The sequence below is a fragment of the Haemaphysalis longicornis genome, unplaced genomic scaffold, assembly GCF_048455015.1.
Source record: "Haemaphysalis longicornis isolate Haplotype H1 unplaced genomic scaffold, Haemaphysalis longicornis Haplotype H1 scaffold_13, whole genome shotgun sequence".
Lineage (NCBI taxonomy): Eukaryota > Metazoa > Arthropoda > Arachnida > Ixodida > Ixodidae > Haemaphysalis > Haemaphysalis longicornis.
In genome coordinates, this window is record NW_027526233.1 from 5,430,335 (window position 1) to 5,442,406 (window position 12,072).

The 12,072-nt window shown below is 46.5% G+C and overlaps 1 protein-coding gene across 1 annotated transcript in view; it reads right to left on the minus strand.

Moving 5' to 3' along the window:
- The window catches only part of Med17 (mediator complex subunit 17), a 66,246-nt gene that overhangs the window by 16,985 nt on the left and 37,189 nt on the right, over positions 1 to 12,072 (minus strand). Inside the window, exons 7-8 of the mRNA XM_077694733.1 lie at positions 7,671 to 7,804; positions 6,572 to 6,694 (exon numbers count right to left, since the gene is read on the minus strand). Coding sequence (XP_077550859.1) covers positions 6,572 to 6,694; positions 7,671 to 7,804 — 257 coding nt within the window. The remainder of the gene's footprint in view (positions 1 to 6,571; positions 6,695 to 7,670; positions 7,805 to 12,072) is intronic.

The window sequence follows — 12,072 nt, forward strand, 5'->3', positions numbered from 1 at the left end:
TGACCAACTGACACAAGTGGCACGGTCGCTTACACGACCATGTCTGTCGAGTCATAGCTTAAGTTTTAGAAAACAATTAGTATGAACCATAATAAAAATACGGCAGGTGTAGAAGTCCAGCCAGAAGCAAAATGCGAACACTGGCACTTCGGTAGTATTGCAGTGCCACTTATGAAAGTAGGCGATAAACAAAAACAAAGAGGCAGATGGTAGCAGCACTGGTCAACAGGCCATCTTTAGTTTTTAAGCCCTCCTCTTGATACGCCATTGTCGACATCAGGAAAACACACGATTTAGCCAGAAAATTGAAATTTTGGCTGGAAATTTCTAACTTTTCAGTGAGTAAAGCATCATTTGCTGCCGTGCAAGCGCTGGGGACACTATAAAACACGAAATCTTTTGAATAAATCAAACGTATTTTGTCTTCACGGCCCCACTAAGGACAGCAACAGAAGCTTGCAGTGCACTTTATCACTGCAACCAACTCTTCCTCTGCATGGCCCAAAAAATGCAACACACCGCAAGTATGTTGGGAAGCAAGCAAAAAATAAAAACAAAATAAAAGCGGTCACAGAAAGGAAAACCAGCGAACACAGCAATCGTGCAAGTGTAAGTATTAAAAATTCCAACTCGGCAAAACAAAAATGATCCCACACATTAAGCACAATGTACCCTGCTTTTGCAAATGCACGCAAGGCACAAGCAGCTTCACGCGTTTGCGACCCCCTTGTTGGCAACGTGGAGTGTCGTACTACGACACACCACGAACGAGTAACATCTGGCGACGCAAATGTCCGGGCACGCCACCGTACAAGCGAGTGTGGAAAGACAAGGTGCCCTCCCAATTGCGGGTCCCCCCACACTGCCTGTTTGTCTGCAAAGAACATCATTTGCAATTCTGCATCTCATGTCAACGAAGTCACAGCGAGGATGATGATGATGATGCTGAATCACAATGCAGGCATGTATGAGCAGGTTCTTCCTTTGAGACAGGCAATCACCATATTCTAGCCTTTAGCTTTAATGCTTAAAGGGGGACGTGCCAAGTGAAACGACCTTTTTTATTTATGGATCAAATCGAATCAAATTAGGGGCATTTATGTAACTAACCATTCTAACAACAGAACTGACACCGGTTTAAGGATGCCTTCTATAGTTTTTACGTTAGAAGAATTATGATGATACCCCCACACTATAAAGGCAGGCCGGCTGGGGGTCTAAAAGTTACGCTAATTTTTCACGCCTTGCGCTGCTCCGTATATGCTGGCTTTCCTTCTTAGAAAAGACATGGACAGTCAGGGAACTGACAGTTGTGGTTTTTTAGAGACAAACATGTTAAATTACAGTAATACAGTCGAACCCCGCTACAACGAAATTTCCGCTTCAACGAAATATTTCCAATTCCCCGTCAGCCAGCCATACAAGTCAATGTAACAAAGTCCTCGCCACAACGAACCATTTGTCAGGCTTGCTTTCGCTTCAACGAAATTTTCGATGATTTGGGCTGGGTTTGAACAATTATTTTACAATAAAATAAGCATAGCGCCAGCTATCTGTAACTTTTTATACATTCAGGACGCTTAGTTTCACCGAAAACATGCGCAATGCGGCCACACCGCCACAAAAAAAAAAAAAAAAAAAAAAAAAAAAACCCTCATAGGCGGACACCATTGTTTGATGGTGATAACGATGTGGCTGGCCGTCTTTACATGAGGCGCAGGCCCGGTTCGCCAAGCCGGAGCGACAGCCAATCCGTATCCAGTTGAAATCGCACAAATGTGCTCCGCTGCTGGCGCGGCGCCGTCATGTATGCGTTGTGAGCAGCTGTCCTTGCCGTTTTCCTTCTACCATTCTTAATAGCCAAGAGCAAAAATCATGTTTGCGTGTTTGGTCTTGAAGCCAAGTCATCCTATCTTAGTCATGAGCGCGCAGTTGTGTTAAATGCAAGCGCGCGCGTCTAACCTGCCAAGGTCAGTAGCTGCCGCGCCGTGTCAGATGATAAGATAACGGCACTGCTCCTGCTACAAGTGAGAGGGGGGCTTCCGACGGCCTAGCAGCTATCTGCAAGTAATCAGCTCGGTGGACACGCCTTGTTGTACAGCAATACGTTTTGCGCCTGCATTTCTTCACCCCACTCCGCAACGCGTTCTTCGCGTGCAGTGAAAGAACAGATAACAATTGGTCCGTTTGTTATCTGAATAAACATGACGTTATTGCGCGTCACTCCTTTATCTAAACATTGTATTATGCTGCCAATGATGCGGAAGCATACAGGGCTATTTTTCTGGCCTTTCCGTGGTGTGTTGCGGCAGATTTCGCCTCAACGAATTTTCGCTTCAACGAAATTTTTCGCACGTCCCGTCAATTTCGTTGTAGCGGGATTCGACTGTACTGAAACTCTCGTGGTTGAGGTCACACCACAAGGGATGAAAGTTGCCCCATGTAAAATTTAACAGCACCAACACAGCTGAAAGCAGCACGATGGTTTCTGAAAGCTTGAAGTACACTTGAGAAATCTTGTTTCAGTTTTTACGCTGGAAATCACCGGGCATTTGCTTTGATTCGAGAACAAACACTTTGGATTCACAAGAGTTCAAACAAAAGCATTATTCACCTCATACTCGCGTTGAAACCAAAAGCCACTATTATAATGCACACTCATACGACTTGGCGTTGTCAGATATACATCTACGTTCAATGGCTGCTCCCTGAAATGATCCCACTGCCGTTCTTCCCGGCCTCAGTAGGTGCCTCTAACGCGTCTCTTCAAAGTTGGAGGCCCCAACAAAGTCCGCCAGAGGCATGAATCTGCCGTAGTGTTGGAGAAGTGTCTTCGCCTCAGAGGTCGCAGGTTTGACACCAACAGCGACCCAAACGTCTGCCTGATGCCCTATCAAACTTTAATTCTTTGCTCTGCTAACAGGGTTTTCCCACAGAAATTTGGTCTCAACCTGAGCATTTTTACACAAGAAGGCCACGACAGGGCTGAAGACAATAGGGCCACTTGACAAATATGCAATAATTTTGGTCTGTCTGTCCGTCATGTGATTCAGCCACCAAGCAAAAGTGATGAAATGCTTCAGCGATCTAAACTACCGAAACTGCTTGCCCAAGCCATGTTGCCCCGAGCCATTCGGGGCAACATGGAAGTAATTACCTGGTAATTCTCTTAGTTAGGGATGCGAGTTTGCTTGGTTTTTACAAAAGCAAGTGAGAAAAAAATGATAAAAATTATGCAAACAGACGAGACAAAAGCAAGCACAAAAAGAACAGAGCTTTCACCGGCACTGTTTTCAGGTGAAGCAAGTTGCTGATTCTTCCACTTGTCGGCCATTTTCCGTGGCATCTCTCTAGGCCTACCGAGATAGATAACTTCATTTATATACGCAAATACTACAGCGCCAGCCCTTGAACATTACCACAGGTTGGGGGGTTTCAAAAATCATAAAGCACGGTACGGGTGATGAAAGCCTTCGTGACAGAAAACAAGCAAGTGAAACGCTTACTACTCAAGGCGTACAAATCCTGGCAAATACGACCAAAACAAGGCGTATTGAGCAAAAAACAAACAGAAACAGGAATTGAATTGAATTTGAATTGAATTGACACTTGTCAAGTTCTTTATGACACGAATTGCCCCTCTGCTCTCCACGATTACATCTGTACGAGAGAATGCACGCCTCGCTCAAGCACTTCCACTGCTGTTTGGGTTCAGCAGTTCCACTTGGCATGACGTATTACTGACCTCGTACTATGCCCTGTGCTGCACAAACTGTGTTCTGTGCACTAACCTAATTTGGGGCAAACACTCTTGTACCATAGCACTGTGGTCTCAGGCTGAAGTGTGTGGCTATGTAAAAGTGCGTTTTTAAGTGTGGGCAAACGTGTCTGCAATGTCGATTATCCGCACCCACCGTGGTGCCCCGGCAGGTGCGCTGCTGAGCTCAAGGACATTGCGGGTTCCATCTTAGCCCCGGTGGCCGCTTTTGAGACGGACGTGGAAAGTGACACCGATGTCCAAGCGTCAAGATTAAGGGGGAACATGGGTCTTTACAGCTAGAAAATTGCCACCAAAAAACATTTTTTAGGTACCACTTTTTTCTTGATTTGCACAGTTCTTCCTCCAAAGATTCCATACTTGGAACAGCAGTACCGGGTACTCATAAAAGCCACAAAGGCCCAATTAAAAAAAAAAAAAAACCATAATTCCCCACTTCTTTGCCAGGAGCGGTATTGCAGTGATAGGAAATCCTTGAGCGGTACATCCCAGCTTGTAGTGCAGCTACAAAGATAATTTATTTTCAACTGTCAAGCTGAATGTTTAACTCTTTCGCTACCGCGCCTATCAAAATCGATCAATTTGATCGATACTTTTGGGAGCGCCTTTTCATAGCGTTCCAGGCGTTTCTCGAACAAGTAAAGCTGTTCGGAGTTAGATCAGAAAATGGCCTTTCAAAATCAGTTTTGTTTTCATTTTTGCAACGGAAACGTGATTTTTGACACGCTTTTGAATCACCTGGTTGTGGAAAAGGGGCGTGGTCATCGCGCCTCAAGGCTACCAACGAAGAATGCGTGCAACTCGTAATTACTCTGCACCAGCGCTTGTTTTTTGCTATCAGGGCATGAATGGGGAACTAGCAAACGATTTTCAATCGTCAGGTTCACGCTCTGACAGCAATAATCCCAGAAATCGGCTGAAAATGTCAAGCAGTGCCTGGTTGCAAAGCTACTTTATGATTTTAGGCAGTTTTATTGCCTTTGCGCAAGTTGTCCTAAGTACTCTGGTAGTTATACTTACCCCAGGACCATTCCCAAACAGTTTACAACAGTTTCGGTTTCGTTTCTGCATCGCGAAATTCATATTTAGCGCAACTACGCAGTTACCCAACTTCAAGGCTAACTGCCATGGCGCCTGAAGCGTCCGCGACTGATCCTCGAACAAAGCACGCCGCTCCTCATTTCCCCCCACCCTAACCCGATTTCTGCGATAAGAACTTCAGATGCAAGTCAAAAGGTCACACCCAGTCGCCAGATATCTGTTCCGCCGAGGACAGCGCTTCAAACCGGCCTTACACTGCCAGCTGTTCGCCTTCCAGTTTCGTTTTCATGCGAGGGTATATCCGGGTGTCTAATGTTGCTGCTTAGTTGAACTGTCTATTCGGACGGAGTCTCTGATAAGTTTTTGTACTGTTTCATTTGAAAAATGTTAGGTGGCGCTGCAATAGAGGAGGCTCGTTGTGCTGATCTTTTTTAGCGCGCGACTGCTACTCGGCCAAAGATCGCAGGGGACGATTCTAGCTCATCGTACCTCATTTTTGCGAGCAAGGCTACAATTGCGAGTAAGAAGATGATAATAAAGCTCAGCTTTATGTTTTGAGAGATAACTGACCGTGAACGACAACAAACATCAGCCACGGCGTTCGGTTTTCAACTTCATGCATGTTTTTTTCTGCATCGCGTGCTTGTCCCAAATATTGTGCTCGCTGTAAATGCAAAGTCAGCCATTGACAAGATGTTTTTACGTTATGTGGGGGCAAATTGGTGCCTCTGATAACGTCAAACCGCCAGATTTATTCCAAGGAACCACCCAAAATTGCACAGTTTGAATTAGAGGTTGGGCTTCACCGCATGACACGAGCACCGTGGGTGCTAACATTTTTTTTTTTATATCTGAAAAACTGTTCCGCGCAAGTCGACATTTTTTTTTAGGGTGTGTTTTTGAAATGTTTCCCTGCAAAATGTATATTCTAATTTTTTTCTACTACCGGTGGTTTGATATACACAACTCCTTTTTTATCATTTTTTTCGACAACTTGACAAAACTTTTGATTTTGATATTTTTTTCACAACTATGATATATGAAAACCTTTAAAAAACTGGTGTTATTGGAAAGGCCGTTAAATAATCTGCATTTTGTGCTCCTGCAATTAGTGCCTAAATAATTTTTTAGCAGAAAAAAAAATGTTTTCTTGGACCCCCCAAAATTGGTCAATTTTCTGCGGTAGCGAAAGAGTTAAACATTCCTATAAGGGAAGCCCATCTTACATTTTGTGTCTTAGCAGTTGTTCAATCAGCATTATTTTTATTTGGTTAGCACAGGTACTTCGAACGTAGATGTCCGAATTGATGTAAACTTGTATGTGATTGCTAAACAAAAAAACACCTGCTTCCCACATTTCATTCCCCACAGCTTCTCGTATCTATTCAGGACTTGCAGGTAGCTTTTTGCTGAATAGTTTTTTCCCTATTGCTTTCAAGAACAATCAAGGAAGGTTTTTACCTAATTCTGAAACCCATTACCTCATTACATCAAAACTAACTGGATACTTGGAATCAGCCGAAAAAACAGAACATGGCCATGAAGTGCCATCAAAATTGGTACGACCAGTGTGCCTGCACCCTCAATCTGGAGCCCTCGGTTGTGGTGCTCAAATCAACTGACCAGTGCAATGCCCCATGGGCAATGTAGGCATGCGTATATATAATGAGTATAATTTCCCCAAAAGCGGTGGCAGACAGCGCCCATCTCGGAGAGAGAGAGAGAGAGCGAGAGAGAAGGCCGGGGAGTCACCTGCAGGGTCCGGTGGCACAGTCCAATGCAGAGCTGGACACCCGGGAAGAGGGCCGTGGTGATCTGGTTGCCCACGACCAGGTTGGGGATGGAGGGCTGAAGCTGGACCGCTTCGCGTGCCAGCTGAAAGGGCCCACAGGGACCGTCTCTTTCCCTCCCTTAGACATTTCTAGACATTTCACTTTTACGCCTTGCTCCAGTGATCGCTGCTTACAAGACTCCCCATCGAGGAAATCATCCAGGAAACATAATAGGAGCCCAAGTGGACACAACCCAACTTAGTAGTGCATACTAATTTGGAAAGCAAGCTTTTGTCTCATTCGGTTGCGTTATCAAGGGTTTGGCAAAGCTCACTTTTTCTCCCCTGGGTGCCTCAGCTTCAACCAATTCCGAAGCAGATTTTCACGTCTGGTGTCTACCGAACAACTCTGGTGACAATTTGCTGGCGCTCATTTCCCCCCCCCCCCCCCCCACTGAGTCTCATGCTAAAAGTACATACTCGAGAGAAATCTGTCCATTGTCGCAGCTGGCCACGTTCTCCTCCTACTTGGCCTGGCTCGCTATACGGCTTCTTTTCCCTCTCGAAGCCCACATCAACAAGAAAGGGTAGCGTTTCCCTTCTTCTTGCTCGTCTTGCACGAAGCTTCTAAGTAATCCCAGAGCTTGAATTTTTTAAACAATTACCAAGAGCCTCTTTCACACGCCCTCCCTGTTTGTTAGTTAGCTGTGAGCTTTGTCTAGAAAATCGTATCACAAAGAGGAGCTCTTCCGTCAACTACCAACTTCCGTCAACATATGGCGGCTCTTCATTAATTAGTTGCAAGCGGTGCATAAAAACACCGATTTTCTTACTCCACCCACCAGAGTTCATAGTATTGGAAAACTGAGATTGCAGGTTTATGACCAACACTATTTTGTCTACTGTTCCTCCAGAAATGGCTAATTGTCTCTACTTATCTTGGGAACTAATTGAACACAGCTGAAGAAACAACGGCCCATTTGAAATGAGCAGCAAGACTGACGAGTCCCCCAAAGTTTACTTGAAAATCAAAAGAACCAGTGTCCCCCCCAGGTCCTCCCTGTTCCCCTGGGAGCGCACCTGTGCGAAGAGCTCCCTGCAGAAGAGCACATTCTGTGCGGCCTCCAGGCGCTGCTGCCAGTGGGTCTCGGGGCTCGAGAAGGCGTTCTGCGGCAGGTTGATGCTCAGCTGGCCACTCGCTATCGTCTCCGTGTCTGCACAATGGCAATGGGGGGAAGAAGGGCCGTAAAATTTTGATGCTCCCGCCAAATCGTGTGTTTTCGCAACGTCTGCAATGACATCACAAGAGCAGGTCTTCAAGCTAAACTTAGAGTGCTGCGGAGCCTTGTTTACCGTTAGCCAACCTAGATGGCGCCACCATACCGCGAAGGACCATTTTCCGCCTTTGCTTTGTTTTTGACTGTATTTGCTCCTTCCTTGTTTTTGTTCAGGAAGAAAATAATCGCTTCATGAAACACGGTGTTCGCTCGACAAATATGATCATGTACGCCAATCGGCCAGTTTCGTGTGAGAAAATTCCAAAGCGGCGAGCTGCTGTGCAGTTAAAACAAGCATAGTGCGCCCAGTACCAACAGCAGTGCGCATCAACACTTCAATGTTTACGTGCACTTTCATAACTACCACTGTTCACCCCACCATTCTTACTGCTATAAAAAGAATGTGCACTAAGTTTAAGTGCAAATAGCTCATTCGGCAAACTTACAAGCCCTGCCTAATGTGCATTTGCTTTTGCAGGCTAGAGCCAATTGCAGAGCTCGCACATATGAAATCATAGGTTCTGTTGCAGTACTGTGGGGTACTGGGTCACATGGCCATTCCCTTTTTTACTAATTATGAAGCTTATTTGAATGAAGTTTTCACTAAAACTGAGGTCAGTATGATTCTAACGAGGCAATCTTTCGAATAAACCAAACTTGTGCTTTGTCTGCATGGCCCGTTTTCATAGCCACCTGTGTCTACAGCAACATCGACTGTACCTATTTTATTATAAAAAGTAGATGGACTCAAGAACATGCCCACTAAAGTAAGGCAACAGAACGAGCTCGAAAATGCATTTCAACTCCCCCTTGAACAAAGCGCAGAAGCCAACTGTACAAGTGCACATCGGTACCTCTACCACAATCACTAGCTACCATCTCATCTCCCAACTCATTGGTGCTGTTGCGCTCCACAAGTTCACCATCCTCTGTATAATCGCATTTTGATGCAAAACGATAGCGGGCCTTTCCCTCTGCCTTCTCCTGCACCAAAGCGAGCATCGAAGCTGCTACCTCGAACATAAGCTGGGGAGGGTAAACTCTGAGGTCACAGGTTTTGGAGACAAAAAAGAAAAAAACCTCTCTTTATATTCGAATGAATACGGTACACTGATGCATTGATTGAGATAAAACAATAGAGAGTTTTAGCTGACCGTTTTCGATGTTCCGCTCTGGTATCGCCTGCTGGCTCTGCGCAACCAGAGCCAATGCCATTCGCGGCCAAGCGCGCCATGCATGCGCAATGCCCCTCCCGCTTGCTATCGGAGCCAACGTTCATAGATACTTTTTCAGTTCCGTACCTCCCCGCCGCGGCCATGGAGAGAAGGCGGCCGGCCGCGACTCTCGCCACCGCGGCGCTGCGGTTGCGAGTTGCGCTACGAAAGCGAGCGTCGTCTGCTCGCGGGGAGCGTTCCGCTCGGCATCACCGGTCCTCACTTGTGGCTGCGTACTGCAACAGAAATAACTGTTCGCAGATGTTTCATCATTCTGTTGCGGCCGTTGCAGTTCGAGATCAATTTGAAACGGGCGGTATTATGCAAGGAGTCTTGTACGTACGCCCGGGGATTTGAAGCGCTGGCTTAAATATCAAGAACGACAGTGTTTTAAATGAACGTTCGCGTAGCAGTGGCTGTCAAGCATGCACACAAATTATCTTGCCATGCCAATTACGCAAATTTATTGGATCATGAATGATATTTCCTCACACGACTGTTGGAGCAGCTTTCCGTTTTGTGGACAACATATATGTGGTATCGTGCCTCGCAACAACGCCACGGCTTTCATTCCGCGGCCGCGTAAAAAACAACTTGCCGACGCTGGCTCGGTTCTTTTTCGAGTGCGGCCGTTATAAAGTTGGCTGGGAGCCGTATTATCGCACTATTCTCGACTATCTCAGCAAAATCGGTGCACTGCAGGGGAACAGGCGCCTTATAGTTGGACAACTCCTCTTGTCGCTCCATGGGCAAGTGCTCTCCTGTTGTAATCACCTAGCTTGTGCGCACACGTTGCCTTTGTCTTTTTCGGAGATCGCCGCCGAATCTGCTTCCGCAACTAATTAAGTTTCTGGGAAAGTTGGGAAAGTTAACGGAGACTGCACCTTCCTTCAGTGTAAGCCCGGTCGATCTCGGCGACTTTACGTTAATGATACCTATACTTCTTCGCAACGTCCTTTTCGAGAAAATGAAGTCCATATGCCTTGCGCGTTTTCCTTAGCTCTTTGACCCGCGCGGGGAAATATGGATCTGATGGCGGCGCTAAAAAGTGACGCTTCTGAGTGTTGCTTCTGTATCTGCTCGTACAGCCAGGTGCGGAGCACGTTGGCATTGCGGTAAGCCAGGCTTATAAAAAACACACAATGTATTGACGGAGCCAACGAAATCCTGGATGAAATCGGCACTGTTCAATGGCGTCGCAAACTGAACGCACTGAAAGGGCAGGGTTCGCGCACAGGGGTAAAAAACAAACGCAAACGAAAGGAAGAAACTTGTAGAGACGCGCAACTACGCCGAAACTTTTTAGCTCAGCCGACTGGAGCACGCGTACATGCTCTTATGGAGGAGTGGACTCGGAAGGAACCAGTACAAGGAGCAAAAAGAAAAAAAAAATTGCCTTCTGTTTATTATAGCAGTTGGCTTCCAAGAATGTACACAATTTACAGATGTGTGCGCCCACCCACGCACGCACAGCAAACATGCGGAGCGCTTAACTAGGAAAAGTGGTTTTCGCCGTCTTGCTCCGCTCGGAAGGAAAACATAACTGAAGGGATGTCAGCGCGCAAGAAAAGCTCGGTGCGCGTGAACCTAGAACAGGCACGGAGAAGAACAATCAGCACCATATGAGAACATCGACTTGCCGGAGCGCGCGTGAACGCTGTGCAAACGCAGCGCGCGCGCGAGAGAGAGAAAAGAATGGCAGTGAAATACACGAACCCCCAGGAAAAAAGCAAAAAAAAAAAAAAAAAGAAAAATCTACGTGGCGTAACACGTTACGAAGGGTTGGTGGTCAGGTGACTTTTTTCGCTGTTGGACTCCTTCGCCCTGATGCAAAAACCGGCCCTCCCGTAACGCACGTTCCGCGCCGGCATCTCGGGTTGTGACCAGCTAGCTCTGGCTGGGTACTCGAAAAGAAATAACTGTTCTCGGAAGTTGCTCAACGTTGTTGCCGCGCTGTTCCAGTTCGTGATTTATTTGAAACGGGCCTATTATGCAAGGAGGTGTACGTACGCCCAATGATTTTTAGAGGGGGATAAAATACCAATAAGAACGACAGCATTTTAAATGAATTTTCACGTAGCAGTATACAGCTGTCAAGCGGGCACACGATTTCGCTTGCCATGCCAAGAGCGCAAATTCGTTGCAGCACGAATGATATTTCCTGATAGCCATGCGCAGCAACTGCATGCTTTCATTATGAAAGACATCCGTGTATCCTTTGTTGTTCCGAAGAAATCAAATTGTTTCGCCGGTTAAAGCTAACCCAGAATCCTGGATAAATTAGGAAGTTTTATATTGATATTTGAATTGCATGTTTTCCGGCTATATTGTTAGCGTTAAGAATTTTTGTTTTTGTTCACTAGTCTGTTTTGTTTTAATAATAGTTCTTTAGCATGCGGATCTATATACATTCCGTCCTCCTCCTCACAGTTGTACATTTTCTAAAGGGCACGTGCCCCATGCACGAGACATGTGCCCAGCCTCCTCACAAGCATCACTTCTGAAGTGGGCTGTAAAATCTCGTACATGAAAGGCCAGCACATGTCAAGGCCAAAGCCAAGCCCAGCACATGTCTTCACCCGCAAGGGCGAAGACAAACGCAAGCGAAAAGAAGAAACTCGTAGAGCAGACGCGCAACTACACCGCGACCGCAACTTTGAGCCCAGCGGACCGGCCGCGCACGCCGTCAACGCTGCCGCCGCCGCAGCCGCCGGCACAGCGCAACTCGCGACCGGAGCGCCCTCTCAGCGCCTAGGGTAAACTCGCGCCCGCTTTGGGAGGCGCAGTTCCGAAACTGAAAAAGTATCTATAAACGTTGATCGGAGCGGAGCGGACCGTGAAAAACGGTCAGCTAAAACTCGCTATTGTCCTGCTCCACAAAGTAATGAACTTTCCAAGCATGAACACCACTGTAAAGCAACAACAACCCGAAGCAGCCATAGTTTCACACTGACATATGCTAGAGGAAAATCTGTTGCTCTCGCCATGGCA